At 41.0% G+C, this 22,214-nt stretch overlaps 1 protein-coding gene across 1 annotated transcript in view; it reads right to left on the bottom strand.

Annotated features, from left to right (window-relative positions):
• Positions 1-21,454, bottom strand: part of SLC35F4 (solute carrier family 35 member F4) — a 271,171-nt gene extending 249,717 nt beyond the window's left edge. Inside the window, exon 1 of the mRNA XM_068525947.1 lies at positions 21,352-21,454. Within this exon, the coding sequence (XP_068382048.1) occupies positions 21,352-21,454 (103 nt within the window). The remainder of the gene's footprint in view (positions 1-21,351) is intronic.
• Positions 21,455-22,214: the final 760 nt, after the last annotated feature.

The following is a 22,214-nucleotide window of genomic DNA, read 5'->3' as shown; positions in this document are numbered from 1 at the left end:
TTAGAACTCTCAGGTGTTTCTAATATGCAGCAAAGTATTTGAGAACCACTTTCCCCATACTGTTTAGAGATTAGGGGATGCACTTAGGGGTGAGTGAACTGGGAACACACAAAAGTAATTATTTTATGTTACTTTGAAAATTTGAAAAATATTTTAAAGTGGTAATTCCATGTTTTATTAAAAACAACAGTAAAATGAACTGGAATGTTTTGACATACAGCCATGTTATGTACAATTTTTAATGTAAACCTTTTATGGCAATATAACATGCATACAATAAAGTACACAAGTCTCAAGTGCACTGCTTGATATTTTCATAAAGTAAACACATCCGTGAAATCAGCATTCAGATCAAGAAACAGATAATGCACAATATTATTTGCCCCCATGTTATGCCAATTTTTTTTAAATGCTAGCACATTTTTAAAAATTTTTTTATTTTATTTATTTATTTTTGGCTGCATTGGGTCTTCGTTGCTGTGCACAGGCTTTCTGTAGTTGCGGCAAGCGGGGGCTACTCTTCATTGCAATGCGTGGGCTTCTCATTGTGGTGGCTTCTCTTGTTGCGGAGCACGGGCTCTAGGAGTGTGGGCTTCAGTAGTTGTGGCGCATGGGGTCGGTAGTTGTGGCTTGCGGGCTATAGAGCACAGGCTCAGTAGTTGTGGTGCACGGGCTCAGTTGCTCCACAGCATGTGGGATCTTCCCACACGAGGGATTGAACCCATGTCCCCTGCATTGGCAGGTGGATTCTTAACCACTGTGCCACCAGGGAAGTCCCTGATATCTTAAAATAGCTTCCCACTGAGAGAAAATAAAGACAATGTACTCTGTCACTATGAATATGATATTTATCTTGTTTACGGTAGGTCTAGTTAAAGTTGGAAGATTTCAAAGAATAGGAATAGAAAGTACAATGATTCTTCCTGGTAAAGACAGCAGATTGAAATACACACACTTCTATTTGTTCATTCAGGAAATTCCACTAAAATGACAATAAGTGCAATTTTAAAAACAAGAATCAGGAAAGAAAACAATAACAAAAGTTTTGAAGCTGGAAAGTGGTAAATGACTTGTCAGGCTTGAAGAAACTGAAACCTAAGTTGAGGGTAGGAAAAATGGATATTAGTCCAATTTACAACACAGAATTTTCCAGACTTACCAGTTGCCAAATTAACAGGTATGACAGTGAGGCTACAATCAGTAGCCTTGTTTAAGTCTTTTTAAGAAGACTAATGGCTTCTTAATTCCCATCCTCACTCTGTACAGCATTTGACTACACCTCCCTTTACTCTGGCACAGGCCAGAGCTTTATTCTCTGGAGAGGTCCAAACAGAAGTCCACAGGGACCCCAGACATGGTTGAAGATTGGGGTACCATACCAAGATCATGGAGGAATTAGGTGAACCTACACACATTGCTCAGTGAGATGCACAGGCTTCCTTCCTACTTGGTTCGCAGGATGCTAGCAGCCAGTTGGGAGATTAGAAAAGCCTTCTCTGATCCAAAGGAACAGATCTCACAAAAAAATGAAATTGAAGGTTCCCAAGGAAACAGCTCAGCTATTTGACAGTGAAGTCACGATAGACAAGCCCCTGTTGGGAGATAATTCTCCATGGGTCTTTCTTCCATTTCTGAACATCTTGTGTAGGATCTGACAACTCTTTGTCCTGGACTAGCTTTTCAAGACCATGTATAGTGAAGTTTGTCTCCCTCTAGAATAGAAGGCAGGTTTGTTTGCTAATGTCTCCCTCTGGAGCAAAGATTGGGTAGGTTTGCTTGTAGACCATTATAAATGACTGGAATTTCTTGAGCTCAGGAGTCCTCAGGTATGACACAATCCCACTACATAGTGAGGACCCACCTTGCTTGCCCTGTATTGTCCCTGTGAAATTTTCGGAGCAAGGGGAACCACCGTGAGCAGGAAGCTCATGCTCCTTGCTGAACTGTGAGTAATAATGTCCTTTGTATCTGACCCAGGAATCTCATGTCTTCTGGTAGCATCTATGAAGATGCAACAGACTAACTTGTTAGTTCGAAAGTGGGGTAAGACCCTTCATAGTTCCTGACCTGCTCAACCATTCTCACAGCTCCCAAATAGTTTTGGAGTCCTCCACTGTAGAATACATGCAGATAACACAAAAATCACCAAACATCCAAGAATATTGGTTAACAATGGTAAAAAATTTTTTAAAAAGCAACTTGGAGGAAGTGGCCCATTCAAGAGAATAGAACTTTCAAAAAAAGGTAAGCTCCTCAGGGAATAATAAAAGAAGCTATTATATCCATAAAACAAGAATAAGATGATATTTTTTTAGAATAGTAACAATTTTTTTTATTCATATAACATAAAATTCACCATTTTAACCATCTTAAAGTTTACAGTTCAATGTCTCTTATTACATTCACAGCATGGCCCAGCACATCCTTCACTGAAAAAATAAACATCTCTAGACAAGTGCTGGATTTTGTTTTTTGTCCACACAACTTGAAAACAGAAGTGATGCAGCTTCTAATGAGCCTATTTCTGAAGATCATAATCATAGGGAAAATAAGATGCCATGTTTTTAAAAGAAATATTAGGAAAATACAAGAGCTATTATAACTTCAAATGAAACTTTAAGTGAAAAACTTAATTGAATAATTTGAAAATAGAGTTAAGAAAATATCTACAACGTACAGCACACAGATAAAGAGATGGAAACCAGAAAAGAAAAGATTATAATCTGGGTACTTCATTCCAGCATAAGCTATTAATTCAGCCACCCCACCTCTCAACTTCCTGCTCAGAAAGAATAAATTTCTTCATTGCCTAAGCCAATATAAATTGAGTTTTCTTTCCTTGCTGCTAAATTCATCCTGGGGAGAGGAGAGGAGCCAAGATGGTGGAGTAGGAGGACATGAAGTTTGTATCTCCTCACAACTAGGGCACCTAACAGGCACTGGTGGGGGACCTCGGACACCTAAAGGGACAGGAGGAATCCCCGTGTGACCAGGTAGGACTTGGGGGGGAAGAAGGGGGGAAGGAAAAGTGGAGGGATGAGGGGACCGGCACCCCTGAGGGGTGGCTGGGGGAGGGGAGGGGTTCCCACGATTAGAAGGTCCCACCCACAATGTGGGGATCAGTGAGGATGGGGAGAGACCTTCAGGGGATCAGGGGATCAGAGAGAATGCAGCTAGCATCTCCCCCAACCGCTCAGGCCCCGGTGAGCCTGCTGGGGTCCCAGGCCTAAACCTCAGCCCTTCAGGGGCCCCTCCGGCCGAGCAGGTCCTGGGAGCGTGGGAGTGAGGTGGGGGGAGGAAAAGTGGAGGCAGAACAGGACCAGAGCCTCTGAGGGGCAGTGGGGGGAGGAGAAGGTTTCCCACACTCGAGGGGCCCACCATGGAGCAGGGGTTAGCAGGGACAGGGAGAGACCTTCGGGGGACCAGGAGATCAGAGAGGAACACATCCAGTGTTTCCCCCACCCACTCAGGCCCCGCAAGCCTGCTGGGTTCCTGGGCCTGAACCCCCGCCCTCCAGGGCTCCCTCTGTCTGTGATGAGCCTAGACCCCACCTGGCCTAAACCTTGCCCCTGCCTAAGCCCCACCCCCAAGGCCTTTTCCAGCCTTTTTTTTTTTTTTTAATTTTATTTTATTTATTTTTTTATACAGCAGGTTCTTATTAGTTATCCATTTTATACATATTGGTGTATATATGTCAATCCCAATCTCCCAGTTCATCCCACCCCCCCCCCGCCACTTTCTCCCCTTGGAGTCCATACGTTTGTTCTCTACATCTGTGTCTCAATTTCTGCCCTGCAAACTGGTTCATCTGTAACCTTTTTCTAGGTTCCACATATATGCGTTAATATACGATATTCGTTTTTCTCTTTCTGACTTACTTCACTCTGTATGGCAGTCTCTAGATCCATCCATGTCTCTACAAATGATTTAATTGATATTTATAAGACATTCCACCCAAAAGAGGCAGAATACACTTTCTTCTCTAGTGAACAGAGAACATTCTGCAGGATAGATCATATCTTGGGTCAAAAATCAAGCCTTGATAAATTTAAGACAATTGAAATTGTATCAAGCGTCTTTTCTGACCACAACACTATGAGATTAGAAATCAATTACAGGGGAAAAAACTGTGAAAAACACAAACACATGGAGACTAAACAATACACTACTAAATAACCAAGAGATCGATGAAGAAATCAAAGAGGAAATCAAAAAATACCCAGAAACAAATGACAATGAAAACATGACGACCCAAAATCTATGGGACGCAGCAAAAGCAGTTCTAAGAGGGAAGTTTATAGCAATTCAATCTCATCTCAAAAAACAAGAAAAATCTCAAAAAAACAACCTAACCTTACACCTAAAACAACTAGAGAAAGAAGAACATAAAAAAAGTTAGTAGAAGGAAAGAAATCATAAAGATCAGAGCAGAAATAAATGAAATAGAAACGACCAAGACAATAGCAAAGATCAATAAAACTAAAAGTTGGTTCTTTGAGAAGATAAACAAAATTGATAATCTTTAGCCAGACTTATCAAGAAAGAAAAGGAGAGGATTCAAATCAATAAAATTATAAATGAAAAAGGAGGAATTACAGTGAACACCACAGAAATACAAAGGATCATAAGAGACAACTACGAGCAACTCTATGCCAATAAAATGGACAACCTGGAAGAAATGGACAAAATCTTAGAAAGGTACAACTTTCCAAGGCTGAACCAGGAAGAATTAGAAAATATAAACAGACAAATCACAAATAATGAAATTGAAACTGTAATTAAAAATCTTCCAGCAAATAAAAGTCCAGGACCAGATGGCTTCAAATGCGAATTCTCTCAAACATTTAGAGAAGAGCTAACACCTATCCTTCTCAAACTCTTCCAAAATATAGCAGAGGGAGAAACACTCCCAAACTCGTTCTACGAGGCCACCATCACCCTGTTACCAAAACCAGACAAAGATATCACATAAAAAACAAAATTACAGACCAATATCACTGATGAACATCAATGCAAAAATCCTCAACAAAATTCTAGCAAACAGAATCCAACAACACGTTAAAACAATCATATACCATGATCAAGTGGGATATATCCCAGGGATGCAAGGATTTTTCAATATATGCAAATCAATCAATGTGATACACCATATTAACAAATTAAAGAATAAAAAGCATATGATCATCTCAATTGATGCAGAAAAAAAGTTCTTGACAAAATTCAGCACCCATTTATGATAAAAAACTCTCCAGAAAGTGGACATAGAGGGAAGCTACCTCAACATAATAAAGGCCATATGTGACAAACCCACAGCAAACATCGTTCTCAATGGTGAAAAACTGAAAGCACTTCCTCTAAGGTCAGGAACAAGACAGGGATGTCCACTCTTACCACTCTTATTCAACATAGTTTTGGAAGTCCTAGCCACAGCAATCAGAGAATAAAAAGAAATAAAAGGAATCCAAATTAGAAAAGAAAAAGCAAAGCTGTCACTGTTTGCAGATGACATGATACTATACATACAAAATCCTAAAGATGCCACCAGAAAACTACTAAAGCTCATCAATCAATTTGGTAAAGTTGCAGGATACAAAATTAATGCACAGATATCGCTGGCATTCCTACACACTAACAATGAAAGACCAGAAAGAGAAGTTAAGGAAAGAATCCCATTTACCATCACAACAAAAAGGATAAAATACTTAAGAATAAACCTACTTAAGGAGGCTAAAGACCTGTACTCAGAAAACTATAAAACACTGATGAAAGAAATCAAAGATGACTCAAACAGATGGAGAGATATACCATGTTCTTAGATTGGGAGCATCAATATTGTGAAAATGACTATACTACCCAAAGCAATCTACAGGTTCAATGCAATCCCTATTAAGTTACCAATGGCATTTTTCACAGAATTAGAACAAAAACTTTTACAATTTGTATGGAAACACAAAAGACCCCAAATAGCCAAAGCAATCTTGAGAAAGAAAAATGGAGCTGGAGGAATTAGGCTCCCTGACTTCAGACTATACTACAAAGCTACAATAATCAAGACAGTATGGTACTGGCACAAAAACAGAAATATAGATCAATGGTACAGGATAGAAAGCTCACAGATAAACCCACGCACCTATGGTCACCTAATCTATGACAAAGGAGGCAAGAATATACAATGGAGACAAGACAGTCTCTTCAATAAGTGGTGCTGGAAAACCTGGACAGCTACATGTTAAAGAATGAAAGTGGAACACACCCTAACACCATACACAAAAATAAACTCAAAATGGATTAAAGACCTAAATGTTAGACTGGACACTGTAAAACTCTTAGAGGAAAACATAGGGAAAACACTCTTTGACATAAATCACAGCAAGATCTTTTTGACCCACCTCCTAGAGTAATAAAAATAAAAACAAAAATAGACAAATGGGACCTAATTAAACTTAAAAGCTTTTGCACAACAAAGGAAACCATGAACAAGATGAAAAGATAACCCTCAGAATGGGAGAAACTATTTGCAAATGAAGCAACTGACAAAGGATTCATCTCCAAAATATACAAACCGTTCATGCAGCTAAATATCAAAAAAACAAACAACCCAATCAAAAAATGGGCAGAGAGCTAGTGAGAAGCAGCCGCATAGCACAGGGAGATCAGCTCTGTGCTTTGTGACCACCTAGAGGGGTGGGGTAGGGAGAGTGGGAGGGAGACTCAAGAGGGAGGAGATATGGGGATATATGTATACGTATAGCTGATTCACTTTGTTATAAAACAGAAACTAACACAACATTGTAAAGCAATTATACTCCAATAAAGATGTTAAAAAAAAAAAAGTGGGCAGAAGGTCTAAATAGACATTTCTCCAAAGAAGACATACAGATGGCCAAGAGGCACATGAAAAGATGCTCAACACCACTAATTATTAGAGAAATGCAAATCAAAACTACCATGGAGTATCACCTCAGTCTGGTCAGAATTGCCATCATCAGAAAATCTACAAACAATAAATGCTGGAGAGGGTGTAGAGAAAAGGGAACCCTCTTGCACTGTTGGTGGGAATGTAAATTGATACAGCCACTATGGAGAACAGTACGGAGGTTCCTTAAAAATACTATAAATAGAACTACCATATGACCCAGCAATCCCACTACTGGGTATATACCCTGAGAAAACCATAATTCAAAAAGACGCATGCACCCCAATATTCATTGCAGCACTATTTACAATAGCCAGGACATAGAAGCAACCTAAAAGTCCATCAACAGATGAATGGATAAAGAAGGTGTGGTACATATGTACCATGGAATATTACTCAGCCATAAAAAGGAACGAAATTGTGACATTTGCAGAGACGTGGATGGACCTAGAGACTGTCATACAAAGTGAAGTAAGTCAGAAAGAGAAATACAAATATCATATATTAACGCATATAATTGGAATCTAGAAAAATGGTAGAAGTGAACCTATTTGCAGGGCAGGAATAGAGACACAGATGTAGAGAATAGACATGTGGACACAGAGAGGGAAGTGGAGGGTGGGACAAATAGGAGATTAGGATTGACATATATACACTACTATGTGTAAAATATCAATAGATAGCTGGTGGGAACCTGCTGTATAGCACAGGGAGCTCAGCTCAGTGTTCTGTGATGACCTAGATGGGTGGGATTGGGGAGGAGAGTGGGAGGGAGGTCCAAGAGGAAGCGGATATATGTATACATATAGCTGATTCACTTCGTTGTACAGCAGAAACTAACACAACATTGTAAAACAACTATACTCAAATAAATAAATAAATAAATAATTTTAAAAAATTCATCCTGGGGAGACCTTGGGAACCAGTCTGCCCTGGAAAAGGATAAACTAGTTTGTGGTCTGCAGCACGGGATAAAAATGGGAGCAGTGCCTTTATCAAATAAAGTCCTCTCAAAACTTGCTCTTTTGCCATAATTTTGGTGCAAACATTGGAGATACTAGCAGCTATGCTATTTCCCTTTAGCAAATGACTGCATATCTCACGATGCTCCCAATTCCTGATTTTCTATTATATGTATATGAGTGTCACCTAAGGAGAACACCTATTCTGTGAGCTTTTTAGGAAACTTGAAAGTTTGTAATGTCAAACAAACTGCACATGGGGAGGAAAGTAGGTTGTACTGCTTTGGTGATGAGAGTAGCTTTGCATATCAGTGTAACTTGCTGCATGTAGTAACCTAAAATATTGCCAATGATCCAACAAGAAACCTTTTCTATTGCCTTGAAAGTCAATTCCATCAGAGCCAGTGAAGAGAATGTGGACTTCTCTTTGACTACTTTGAAGCTAATATCTTTTCAGAAATCTTGACTTGAAATCTTTGAAGGACATTTGTATCACCTTGAGGAAAAAAAATGTGAAGCCCATCCTTAGTTGTTCAATAAGGAGAACTTCATTCTTCACTTTGCTTACTTTATGGATATGAACATGATACAATTTTTTGGGACTTCCCTGGTGGTCTGGTGGTTAACACTCTGCGCTTCCTCTGCAGAGGGTGTGGGTTCGACCCCTGGTCGGGGAACTGAGATCCCGCGTGCTGTGCGGCCAAAAATGATACAATTTTACATTGAAAGCCTTAAAGTCATTATTATAATGCAGTTGAAAACCACAAGGTCTTTTGGAAACAGAGCTCCTCAGGAAAATAAGGATACAGAGTGATATGTCATAAAATGTCTGTGCAGACAAACAATCTGGAAGTACCTAGATACACTGCAAGATATATTTGAAGACTAATTCTGCTTAGACAAACTTAAAATGAAATATGGATTCATCATTCTTTCTTTGCTGACAAAGGCAGCATGGATGATGCAGATCTTGCCTCAAAGATGACCTCAGTGACTTGAGTATGAATGAAATGATGTGACATTAATTCAACTTGAAGAGTCTTCAAGAAGTTTCTTGATACAAATCCACCTTTCCCTGCCAAATAAGCTATGGGGTCTCTAATTTCATTTGCTACCTCGTAACCTTGTAAATCAGAGTTTTTAGAAAGTGTTAATATTTTAAACAAGTTTCAGTAAACTGAATATCAAAGATGAGCTGCATATTCTCATGCCTAAGACCACCCCAAATTTTCAGCTTCTTATTCAATCCAAACTATGAGAGCTTTCTCACTAAAATTCGCTTCTGAAAATTGAATAAAACTGAAATTCATTTTCATTTTAGTTAACAAATTTTAATTACTTCAATTTTTCCAGATATTACCATCAAATTTCACACACATTCTCATAAAATAGAAAAACAGATATGACTCATTGGAATTATCACTTTTATAGTGTGTTCCTATGAAATAATAAATTTCCAGTGTAATAAAATTAACTGCATGAAAATATTTGGTGTATATGTACATGGGGGGAGTAATTTATAGTTTTGTTTAGATTTTCAAAAATGCCTATGTTCCCCCAAAATGTTAAAAAGCAGAAACATTAAAAACAACTGTTCTACACTATAGAACAGTCCTCCAAAATAGTAATTACCATGTCAAGTCACAGATCATTTCTAACATGAATTTAATTCAATGTTACCTTGAAAACTAGTAATTAAAATTTCAAATGTGATCTGACCCAAGCCCTAAAAAAATGGCCAGGAAGTTCCTATAAAATTGAAATTATCTTTTCAAGTTCAGTTCATTAAAAGCCTTCTTAAGAGACATGACAACTAAGTGCAATAGAGTACACTGGTTTGGATCCTGGAACAGCAGGAGAACCTTAAAGGGAAAACTGGTGAAGTCCAAATAAAGCCTAGAGTTTAATTAATGGTAATGTACCAATAGTGGTTTCTTAGTTCTGACAAATACACATTGGTAATATAAAATAATAATAATAGGGGAAACTGGGTGAGGGGTGCACAGAAACATTGTGAATTATCTTTGCAGCTTTCCTGTAAGTCTAAAATCATTCCAAATAAAATGTTGGGTTTTTTTTAAGTCTACTCTAAATTTTTAGCAAGATTTAATCACTCAGCAAATATGTATGGAGTGTTCAGGTACTGTTCTGTGTGCTGGGTACATAGTGCTGAACAAAATAGATCCATCCCTTCCCTTACGGAGCTAAGAGAGTAGCAGGCAGGAAAGACATTGATCAGTCACAAGAATCAACATAAATTGTAATCACAGTTTGCAGTAAATGCTATAAAGGAAAAGTACATGAGATGAGAGAGGTGCAAAGCTGGAAGCCTGAGGCAGTGGCACTTAATATGAGACCTGAGGGATGGTGAGGAGCCAGCCAGGTAACAGCACCAGGAAGAGGGAAGAGCTTGTTCATCAGCCTGGAGGAAGGAAAGGACCTGGAGAACGTGCCAGCATGACCAGAGTATCATGTGGGCATGCAAGAGTGGTGCCATCAGAAGAATCCAACCACGTAGGACCATGTAGGCTAGGTTCAGGCTTTTATAGTTTTCCAAAGAAATATGAGAAGCCATTGAAGACTTTAACCAGAGGAATGGCATGATCCAATTAATGTTTCTAAAATATCACAATGACTGCTCTGTGGATGTGGACTAGGAAGGAGAAAGACAAGAAGCTCCCACTTGAGGCACTCACAATTTTTTTTAATTAAGGAGAAATAAAAAGTTCTCAACTTCTAAATATTTTTGTTCTAAAATGTCCCTGAGAAATAATAATTCATTTTAGATGTATATATTGCTTCTTTAGCATCTGCCACCATTACTCCAGCAGGGAAGTGGTGCTCCAAATGGTTCCCGGCTCATTCGATCTGGATCTTTCCTCTAGAATGCCAATGTAAAACATGGGTGTGAACAAAAATGCAAGATAGATACCAAAGTCACATGACTTGGAGCAAGGCATCAGCAGCAAAAACGTGCAGGCTCTACCACCCTTAGGAATCTTAGCTTCACAAGAGATAAAGAATTCTTAGTATGTCTGGTTTTCAGAACCATAAAACCATTATTGACCCTCAGTAGTGCCATCTTGGCATTAGCCCAGAACTAAATATAGAAAATCCCAGACTGCAGAATAGTGTAATTTTCAATCCCTGTTTAAAGTGTACAATGTTCAATGTCACCCTCAATTACTATACCTTGAGTCTGAAGGAACTGGTGTGTTGCCCTATCCGACCTAGAAAAAGAAATATGTCTTCCAGTTTTGATGTAACCAGCAGCACTTCAATAAAACTTAATAAGCAGTCTGCAGTGCTCCTTGAGTACTTTTAAACAGAACTCCCTAGGGACTTATACTCTAAACAAACACTTGGGTTTTCTCAGTTTAGGAATACACTATCTATAACCTCACTAAATATTATGTAGGTACATTATAAGGACTATCAGACCAGAAGAAAGATTGGATCTTGATTGAAGCCTATGATTTAATATGAAAAACTTTTTATGCAAAGCTCAGTGAACCAAATAGCTATTGACTGTCCAGCCAATCACTCCTTTTCTCTGGAAACTATCTCTTGCCCTACTGTCAGTACGGTTACAGGAGAAAGCCTCTGGCAGCCGTGATGGCATAACTTGACCCTGCCCCAGACCACCACAGTCAATAGGATCAAGAGTGTACACTTGACACAAATTGGGCCAAAGAGTCCCTTTCCCTGGGAATCTGGATTTAGAAGAGATTCTTGCTCAATCTGTCTGCTCTCTTGAATAGAGGACATATAAACATTGGAACTGCTTGCAGAGGCTATTTTCAACCATTTGGACAAGGAATAGAGAAAGCCAGTCTGCAGCAAGAGACAAGAATGGAGAACATATGCCAGAAAAAAAAAGAGATGAAAGGCAGTGAAAGAGGGCTTCCTATTTTCCCTACAACAGTCCGGGACCTGACGCTTATCCCACCTAACCCCCTAACCCCTGCCCTTAAAATCCATGGAAGACTCACAGTATCGTTTCAATCACTTCCATTTTTGCTTAAGCCAGTTCAGGTGGAATCCTGTGATGAGAAACCAAACAAGCCCTCTCTAACACTCCAGGTCTCTCCATTTCATTTAGTCTCAAAGAACTGAGAACCAGCTTGCCCAAATTCTTTAAGCCAAGAGCTCTGAAAGGGAATCTAATTCCAGGCTCTGCAAGCAGACAAATGCAACAAAACGAAAAATGCTTATCCTAAAATGTCAAATGGGAAAGAAGCTGGGCACAAAATTGTATATATCAGAATTATGACTACACTATAGTTTATATTTGTCAATAAATCAAGAAGTGAAGCCCTATATGCATTACGAAGATTGGAAGGAAATTAACCAAAATAACGGTAGTCATGTTACAGTGACAGGATTATTTTCCTTTTTCTCCATATTATTCTGTGTCTTTAAGTAGTTAAATACTTCATAACATAACAGAATTATCACTTTGAAGACTATGTAAATGTGTTTATATCATAATGACGTATTTTTAAAAGTAGAACTTAAAATATCCTATCTGTAATGTTCGCCACTATATAAATAGACCGAAAAGCAACTACCCCTTTAAGACTCCACATGTAATGGGGCACAGGAAATCACAGGAGTTTAAGGATTTAACTATAACTAGGAAATAAAAGGCTATTCACTTTTGAAAAAATAAAAATAAAAAGACTCCACATGTAAAAAGGAACAATGAAACTTCCAGCAGACTAGGCCACAATTAATCATCAGCCTTCGTTTCTTCTCCCACCTATTTGCCCTCCCAATCCTGTATAACCCCACCTCATCCCATGCTACTCATCTTCAGCTGGGATTTCACCCTTCCCCTCCCCCACTCTCTCCCCCAATTTGTCCACACCCCTCCCCCAACTCCTGCGCTTCTTTCTACATTGATGTCTGGGTATCTGCATCTCCAGACATGCAGACCCATCCTGTCACCCATAAGCCCTAGATTTGTCTCCTCTATTTTGGATCAGCCCATTGGGAATAATCTCATCACAAATGGCTCCAGCCCATTTTAAACTATCCCCAGGGGTGATCCAGGTAAGCCAGAAAGTGGTAGGAAGTAGAAGGCAACCTTCAAAAATAAAGACCTTTGCAGACTTGGATAATTTGTAAGTTATCTTTAACATTGCTGTAACACAATTTTCAATAACAATTCAGAGTACAACACTGGATAGGAAAAAAATGTAAGTGGTAAACCATTTACTTACAAGAAAAAAGTGAGCAAGGCCTTTTTGAAATCATGAAGCCGATTCAACTGGTTTCCTCCATGATCACAACAGCTTCCATACACTGAACTGCGCATTGTGTCAGACATTTTATATACGTTATCTTATATAACCCTCCCAATGACCTGTGATGCAACTATTACTATTTCCATTTTACAGGAACAAAACTGTTGATCTGAGAGGTTAAGTTACTTATGCAAGTTTAAAAGTCTAGCAAGTAGCAGAGCAGGGTCTTGTGGTCTTTGCATTAGACCTTATGGCCTCAAACAGGTCTTAGATGGGCTTCCTAAAGAAAGTTTATCTGACACTTAATGTTAAACCCATGTGTTAGCTATTAGTAGCAGTAGTATTTTACAATACAAATATCAAGTTTATATGTAAATTTATATTTTAAATGAAAAATACATATCAGAATAAACATTGTAGAAACTACCACATTATGCAACATCAATAACATATACAATGATATTCAGTATCAATGTAGACCTTACAAGTTATAGTTTAAAACTATGTTACAAAGACTTCTTACTACGTATCAATGGTAATTATTTATAACTGTTTACAAAACACTACCTGTCATATACAAAGAAGCATAAAGCTTATTATCAAGGTATAAAAAGACTATGAACTGGGAGAAATATTTACTGTATTCATTTCACTAGTATGAGACAATTTTATAACTTAATGCCAGTTAGAGTACTGAAGTGTTATATTAATATCGTACCATGAAGACCAATACTAACCACTTCACAAGGGGGGAGGGACCACACTTTATTTCTTAGAATTCTAATAACTTTATACTATTTTGTATTTTAAAAATTGCCTTTTCCCCATTCAAGTACAGAAAAGGTTATAAAGGCAATAAGGACACAAATGCAGAAGTTACAAAGGTAAAGTGATCATAAAATACCATTTGGTTTATTCTCATTCTCTGAATAGGCACATCTGTTTAATTCATTCATAGCTGGTGACTTTTTTCTTTCCCTCCAATCACTACCACCATGTACACTTTTTCTGTGTGGAAATAATTAACTCTCCACAGTTGCTCCACAGAAACTATAATGATTCATTCATTAGTACAATAAACTTCATTGAGCACCCAGAATGTACTCCAGTACACTTTCACTTTGCCTAAGATAAAAATAAACAAAGATAAGTCCCTTCCCTCCCCAAGCTCCGTGGGTGAAACAGTCTTGTGAAAAGTAAACAGCCCAAAATAGTGTGCTAAATGCTGGAGCAGAGGTGAGTACACAGTATTACAGGAGCACAGAGGGAGGATTAGCCCAGCCTGGGGCAATCAGGAAGCTTTACAGAGGACAGTGCATTTGAACTTGGCCTTTAAAGATAAATAGGAGCTTTCCAAAGAGTGAAGAAGGAGACTTGGGGAGAGGAAGCCATTCAGGCCATAGTGTAAAAAGGCACTGAGGCCCTGAAGAACATGGGGACAAGAATGTTATTAAAACAATGAGCAGCTTGATGAGACTATGATCAGGGTTTGTGGAGGCTACGTGAGATATGAAATTAAAAAGAAAAACTGGATGAAAAATTCAACAATGTAAGTAGATTAAGGTGTTTAAATATATGGAAGATTTTGCATACATTAAATTTCAGTTATTAAAATATATAGACCAACGAGAGAAATGTTCAGTACAAAATAAACAGCACTTGCATGGGTCTATGGATATAAAATAGACTGAAGGGGTAGTGTTAGCCAAAATGTTAACACTAATCACCTCTGGCTGGTAGAATTATAAGTAATTTTGTTTTTAATCTCTCTTTGCTTCTCTGCCTTCCAGATTTTCTGCATTAAGCATGCATTACTTTGGCAATTAGAGGGGAAAACATGTGCTAAAATAGAACAATGTAAGCTGGGCTCAGATTGTGGCAGGCTAAGGAATTTGGACTTTATTCCACAGAAAATGAAGATTTATTCCTGGCATTTGATCAGGGATATGAGAGGAAGATTTGCATTTTAGGGAATTGAATGTTCTTAAGGTGTGCATACTGGATTAAAAAGATTTGAGATTGGGTGAAAGATACAATGGATATGGACATATATACACTACCAAATGTAAAATAGATAGCTAGTGGGAAGCAGCCTCATAGCACAGGGAGATCAGCTCGGAGCTTTGTGACCACCTAGAGGGGTGGGATAGGGAGGGTGGGAGGGAGACTCAAGAGGGAGGAGATATGGGGATATATGTATATGTATAGCTGATTCACTTTGTTATACAGCAGAAACTAACACAACATTGTAAAGCAATTATACTCCAATAAAGATGTTAAAAAAAAAAGATACAATGGATAGAACTAAGGCAGTGATAATAGGGATGGAAAGCACATATGTGAGGTAAAATAGATAGGACTTGTTAACTGAATATAGGAGAAGGGGGAAGGGCAGAGTTTGAGGATAACTCCAGGTTTCTGAGCAATTGGTTAGATACAGATATTGGAAGCTAAAAAGCATAATAAGAAGGAAAAGCCATATTTTAAGGACAGAATGATGAATTTAGTTTTATGTGTGACATGCCAGGGGGACATTCAGGTAAGAATTCTAGTAGAAAGTTGAAATATGGGTCTGGACTCAGAAAAAGTGGACCTAGAAATACAGACACATAGAAGATGGTGAAGCCATGAAACTGAATGTACTTGCTCGGGGAAAATAAAGTGAGAGGAGACAGCTGAGTCTGGAACCTTGGGAAATGCTAAGTCACAGCAATAGTTGGAGAATTGAGAGAGCCGGAAGAGCCAGAAGTTGGTAGAGTTCTCTTTGGAAACGGGATGGTCAGAGCTGAGATCAGAGCGAGGACAAGAAGTTTTACTATAAATTTGCAGCTACCGATAGAAAACAACCACAGAACCTGGTCACTGGCGGAGCATAGAAAAAAACAGAAGGCCAACAAGCACAAAAGGCATAGAACAAAGAGAGGGAACTGGCCACCATCTGAGATGGAAGGCGGGGCGAGGAGAGGTGAAGTAAACATACTAGAGTTTACTGAGTGAGATTTCTCCATGGAGGGTGGGGCTTTTTTGAAAGCTGTCAAAGCGACCTACTGCATGCTGTCCTAAGACAGTGACTTCTACCCTTTTATTTTTTTTCTTTTCTTTTCTTTTCTTTTTTTTTTACAAACAAGGAAACTGATGGCCACAGAGAGGTGTCTCAGGTCTCAGAGCCAAGTTGCTGGCAGGTTTAACTAGAATCAATTTCCAAACCCCTAGAGTTTAATTCACTACACATCAATATACTGCCTCCTTATACAAACACAAAAAAGAAGGCTCACCCCAAAAATATTGATAATGGAATACAGTAAAATATAAATGGATTTATCCTTTGACTTGACTTATGGAATGAATGACATCTTATAGCAATACAACCCTCTTTGATCATCACCTCTTATCTCCCAGCTAACCATCCACTAGCCTTTGATCTCACTGAGATTTCCAATCCATTGATCCTACCAAATTTTCACTCTCCCTAATCATCTCGATTTTCTCCCTTCTCTATTCACCAGCTTTAAATGCTATGGTCATTCACTACAATACCTTCCTTGCATACATTCACAAGTCCCTTGATGCTATTATTACACCCACTGGATAATCTGAAACTCTGGATAATCTGAAACTCTGGTTAAATCCTTCTCTTCACTTGCTCCATGCCACCACTGTGTCAATGAACATAACGACCTACTGACTGGTCTCGCTTCAAATTTCTGACCAGAAACTAAACGTGCCCTTTAAGGCAGCCAGACAACTTTACTGTACTTCCTCAGTCCATTTGCTCTCCCCATAGAACAATTCACACCTTCTGTTTCCTCCAACCTCTACCGCCTCCTCCTTTATCCTCACTCTCAGTTGATGACCTTGCTTCCTATTTGGAGAAAATGAAAGCAACCAGAAGAGAATCTCACCAGACTCCCACCGTCTCAGTTATTCTCCTTCCAGACCCTTCATCCATACCCTCTGCCCTATATCCAGGTTCCTATCTAAAGCGATGTCCCTTCCTTTGTGCACTAGTTTTGGTACACTATCTCTCCAACATCACTGAGTTTTCTTTCTCTATTGAATCATTCTCATGATCATGCAAACATCCTGCAATTGCCTCCCATCTTACAAAAAAAAAAACTTTCTTAACCCCACTACCCCCATTTCCTCTGCTCCCCTTTGCACAAAAATCATTGAAGAATTGTCTATACTCACATTTCCAATTCCTCCCTCTAATTCTTGCTTAAGCACATTCTAACCCACCTTCTGCTGCCTTACGTGTTCCTGTCAAGGTAGCCAATGATGTCCAGTTGCCAAATTCATGGTCAGTTATCAGTTGTTATTTTCTAGACCCTTCAGCAGCATTGGACTCGGCTAATCTCTTCCCTCTGAAACTCTTCACTGGCTTCTAGGGTATCATATGCTCCTCTTCTTCTCACCCTCTTAATGTCTCAGTGCCCCAGAGTCAGTCCTTGCTCCTCTTCTCTTCTCTGTATACGTTGACTCCTTGGAGATCTCTTTAGTCTTAGACTATAAATAACCATCCAAATGCTGGAAAATCCCTAATTTATATCTCCAGTCAGGCATCTCCTCTGAACTCCAGGGTTATTCTATGTCTCCAGTTACATTTAAACTTTCCAAAATGTTATCCTTACCCCTTGACCGCCTTGAATCTTGCCACACTTTAGCCCCTGGCAACTCAAATTTGGTCAAACTAGAAAAGGTGGAGTCATTTTTTTACTTCTCTCTTTCTTGCAGATACCATATCCAACCATCAGGAAACCCTATTCAGATGTATAGAGAATTTCAAATATATAGAGAATCTGACCACCTCTCACCTCTGCTACTGCTACGCCTCTGGTTCAGGCCACCATCATCTCCCGCCTTGGTTATTACAGTGACATACTAACTAGTCTCTCTGCTTCCACCTCTGCCCCAATAGAGCAGTCAGGTTGATCCTTTTGAAATGTAAGTCAAGTCACATCACTCCTCTGTCAAAACCCTGCAAAGGCTCCCAATATCATTGAGTACAAGCCAAAGGACTTACAATGGCCTGTAAGGTGCTACTTCATGTGAGCCCCTGTATCCATAGTGTCCTCATCTCCAACCACTCGCCCGATTATTTACCCCACTTCAGCCATGCAGGCCTCCCCACTCCTTCTCTAGCAGGCCCGGCATGCTCCACCCCAGACCTTTGCATGGGCTGTTCCCTTTGCCCGGAACGACTTCCTCCCGATGTCTACACAGCAAACTCCCTCACATCCTTCAGGTCTTTGCTCAATTGTGACCTCCTCAGTGAGGCCTTCCCTGGCCACCCTATTTAAAATTTCCACAATTCCTACCCCCTCAGACTTTTTTAGCCTTTAAACTCTTGTTGATATTTTTGTTGAAGCAGCTATCACCTTGAAATACAATACTTTATGTATTTATTTATTTATTTATTATTGTCTGTCTCTTCCCACTAGAACTTAAGCTCTAAAAAGGAAAATACTTTTGTCTGTTTTGTTCACTGATGTATTCCCGGCACATAGGAGGTACTCAATTAGCACCTGTTGAATGAGTGAATCTATTTCCCCTACCAGACCATAAGTAACTTGAGGTTAGACTAATGCTTTAATCATCTCTGTACCCATCTATCTATCTAAATTTATAGATATAGAGATGATTGCATATAGATATATATATATATCTTTTATATATAATGCATAGATATCTTTTATACATAATGTTTATATATCTTATGTATACAATGTATATTATATATGTATGCACCTTTTACATGCATAATATATGTACACATACATTTCTTTTTGCATCAGCCTGACTACTAGAATTTGTTCTGAGCCAGGTAATCATCTTCCTGATTGGCAGGGGTGGCAGCAGGATGCATTACCATGAGGTTGATCATTGATGCATATTGTCAGAGATGAGTCCCCACCTGCCTCTAGAAAAGTAAATGGCATTGATATCAAGAGAGGTCTCAAACATCACCATCAGAAAATGGGAAAGCCACCTTGCCTTCACATACTACATATTCCTCACCACAGCCTTTTCCTAAATATGTCTTTCCAGACTTCCCCCAAGCTGTTGCTCATTCCCGGTAACAGCTAAATCAATTGACCATATTGTACTGGTTTGCTTCAATGTGTTTGTTTACTAGTTGAAGCCTGCATTAAGGGCAGGATTATTTCATGGTGCTCAGCTGCCTGGCCCTCTTCCAGCTCTCTCTTCTCCTAGCCTCTCACTCTGCAAAATGGCAATCTCTTTCTACCTCTGAAAGCTTAAACATCCTGAAAGGTATTTGACTATCACATAATTCTCTGTCCTTGTGAGATTCTCTGCCTTCACTGTTTGAATTCTGTGACCCGAAGTTAGCTAAGAGCCCATCACAAATAACTATGCCAAATGCATCTTTATCCCTTTTAGCTTCAGTTACTGTCTTAACCTGTGCTCTTCCCTCTGTTTGTCCAGTTATTGTATGGCAAATGAAACGTGTGCAGCTATTTCAGCAAATATGAAAAGCTAACATGAACATGTCTCTAAAATGTCACTTTTCCAGTATTCTTTTTGGTTTGTTCTTTATTAACCAAAGTTCCATTGTTATAAAAACTATAATAATATGCTACCCTGGGTCTTGTAATCTCACAGACAGCTTCTACATTTTCTAAGCAACCAAAATCCCATGGTTCCTAATTAAAATATTCAAAGGTGAAATCTAAGTAATCTCTACCTGGTATACTACTGCCTTCGCTTAAGTTTCTAGGGTTAAAAACAAAAAGCCTTTGCCAATTGGAAAAAAAAGAAGTTTTGAATCTATAGTACAAAGACTTCAAACCACATTCCACAGCATGTTATTTTCTTTCTAGAAAATTCTAACACTATATAATTACTTTTGTATGGAAAATGAATAATGTAATCTTCTAATGCTAAAAACAGCTAGACAGAAACCATCCAGATCAAATCGGCCTTTCCTGAAGCCAAATGAAATATTAAACTAGAAAATATCTGTGTGAGGACAGCCCATGGAAGAAAGCTCAATAGAGATGGAGCATAGCGGGGAGTGGGAGGGGGAGGGGGAGGAGTTACAAGAAAAAAGGTGTTTTTCCCTCTATGTGTTAGGGTTTACTCGTTTCAGAGAAACTGTAACGTTGATTGTACCTCAAATGTCAGAAAAATACCAATCAGAAATGCATCTAGGAGCTTCAGAAGCTTCCGGTTAAAAATAACAGCAAAAAACATCAATTAAGCTCCATCTATTGCGACAGAAATGCATTGATAGAGAAAAAGCGAAATCCCACCTGCATGGGAATTAAGCCGCAGCTACTCCCCCAATTCAGAGTAAAACGAGCTTCACTTGGGTCGCTGGCAGAACTAATCCCAGCAAACAGAGCCAGTGGGTTCGTATGCGGGGAGAGAGGGACAGAGTAGAGCGCACCTCATCGCCCTCCCCGCAAAACTGCTCCAGAAACGTGAACGCGTCCGCACCGCATGACCTCGCTTGGCCGGAAGAAAGGCAGAACCGCGCAGAGCAGCCCGCTCCGGCTCCGAGGTAGCCGCGACGTGCGGCGGGCAGCTGGGGGTGGGGGGGTGGCCCGGTCGCGCCTCCCCCTCTCACCCACCCCAGCCCCCAGTCTTCTCACGGGTCTCTGGCCCCAAGCTCCTAGCCTCGGAGACCTGGCCAGGTTCCTTCTCTGCCCAAGGCGGACAGCCACCCAGAAACATTTTAACAAGAGTAATTCCCGCGCTGGCAACGTCTCAACAGCCTGGAGTGAACAGTCTGACCCATCGGCTCCGGGACCCACGTCTGGGTCGGCCTCCGCCGCCAGCTCCACCCCCGAGCCTCCCCAGCGCCCAGCCCGCAGCCTGGCACCCAGTAGGGACTTTGGGGCAGTGCAGCCCCAAGGGCTGAGTTTCGCTAAGTAAACGGCCATGTTAGCCTGCTCGGTCGTGAATAAGCCTGGAGTGAGCCGGCCGACGGCCGTCAGGAGCTCTCACCCGGTTCCCTCTGCGCTTCTGCCCCCAAGGCTACCACGATTTCCAAACTCCGAGGCGCCAACAGTCCGGACACCCGTTCTCTCTCACGGTTCAGCACCGAGGACAGCGAACACACTTTTAGCCGCGGTAGCCCCACTGCCAGGAGATTGGCTTTAGCCACGCCAGCAGGGCTGCAGGTAGGTGTCCGGACGGCGCGCCCTCCCGCATCCCACCCCTCCGGCGCCTGGAGCAAGACAGCCCCGCCGCATCTTACTTTTCTGACTGGAGTAACCCGGGTAATAGCCATAGTAGCCGGTGATCCGCAGGATCCGGTCCTCGATGGTGGCCACCCCGTTGGGGGCCGCCTTGACATCCATAGAGAGCACGGGGCGGCGGCCCCGGGTGCGGCGGGTCGGAGAGCGCAGCGCGGGGCCCGGGAGCTGGTGCAGGTGCCGCCGCCGGTGCTGATGTTGCAGCTCGTGCGCCCGCGCCCAGGCTCTGACTCCGCCGCCCGGCGCAGCACCGGCGCCGCATCACAGCGGCAGCGGCGGCGGCGGCGGAGCGGCCCCCACTAGGGCCGGCCTCTCTGTCAGCCTGGCATGTCTCCTGCCCGCCACCCCGCGCACTGCTGCCCGAACAGCGCCCCCTCACCTCCGACAACGACCGCTGCCCGGGGCGGCCCCACCTGCGCGGACTCTCATCATTAACCCTGTTGACCCCTTCCCGGAAGACTAAACATCCCCCAACCCCACCTGCCAGAAGGGACGCTTGGTCCAGGGCGTGGAAGGAGAGGAGAAGGTGAGATGGTGGCAGGGGCTCAGGAAGGAGGGCCGGGGATGGGAGAGACCCAAGCGGAACCAAGGGCTGTTAATGTGAGAGGTGCACGCTGTCGCTCGGGGAGATGACACCTTGGGGTGCCCCCAGGGCTTCGTCTACGCTTGGCGTCTGCACCACCAGGGGTCTGCTGATCTGCAAGCGTTCCCTGGAGTTAATCAGTTCTCTCCACTTGCCTAGACGACGGGGAGTCTTTTTTTTTTTTTTTTTTAAGAAATGAAAAGAAAAATGAGGCCCCAGCAGGTGGTACTTGGAGTGATTATTCAGGTATCGTGGACACAAATACTTACAGAGATCAAGCCT

Source organism: Eschrichtius robustus, chromosome 1 (genome assembly GCF_028021215.1).
Source record: "Eschrichtius robustus isolate mEscRob2 chromosome 1, mEscRob2.pri, whole genome shotgun sequence".
NCBI lineage: Eukaryota > Metazoa > Chordata > Mammalia > Artiodactyla > Eschrichtiidae > Eschrichtius > Eschrichtius robustus.
The sequence above is the reverse complement of the archived record's forward strand: the minus strand, read 5'-3'. Positions and strand labels throughout refer to the sequence as shown.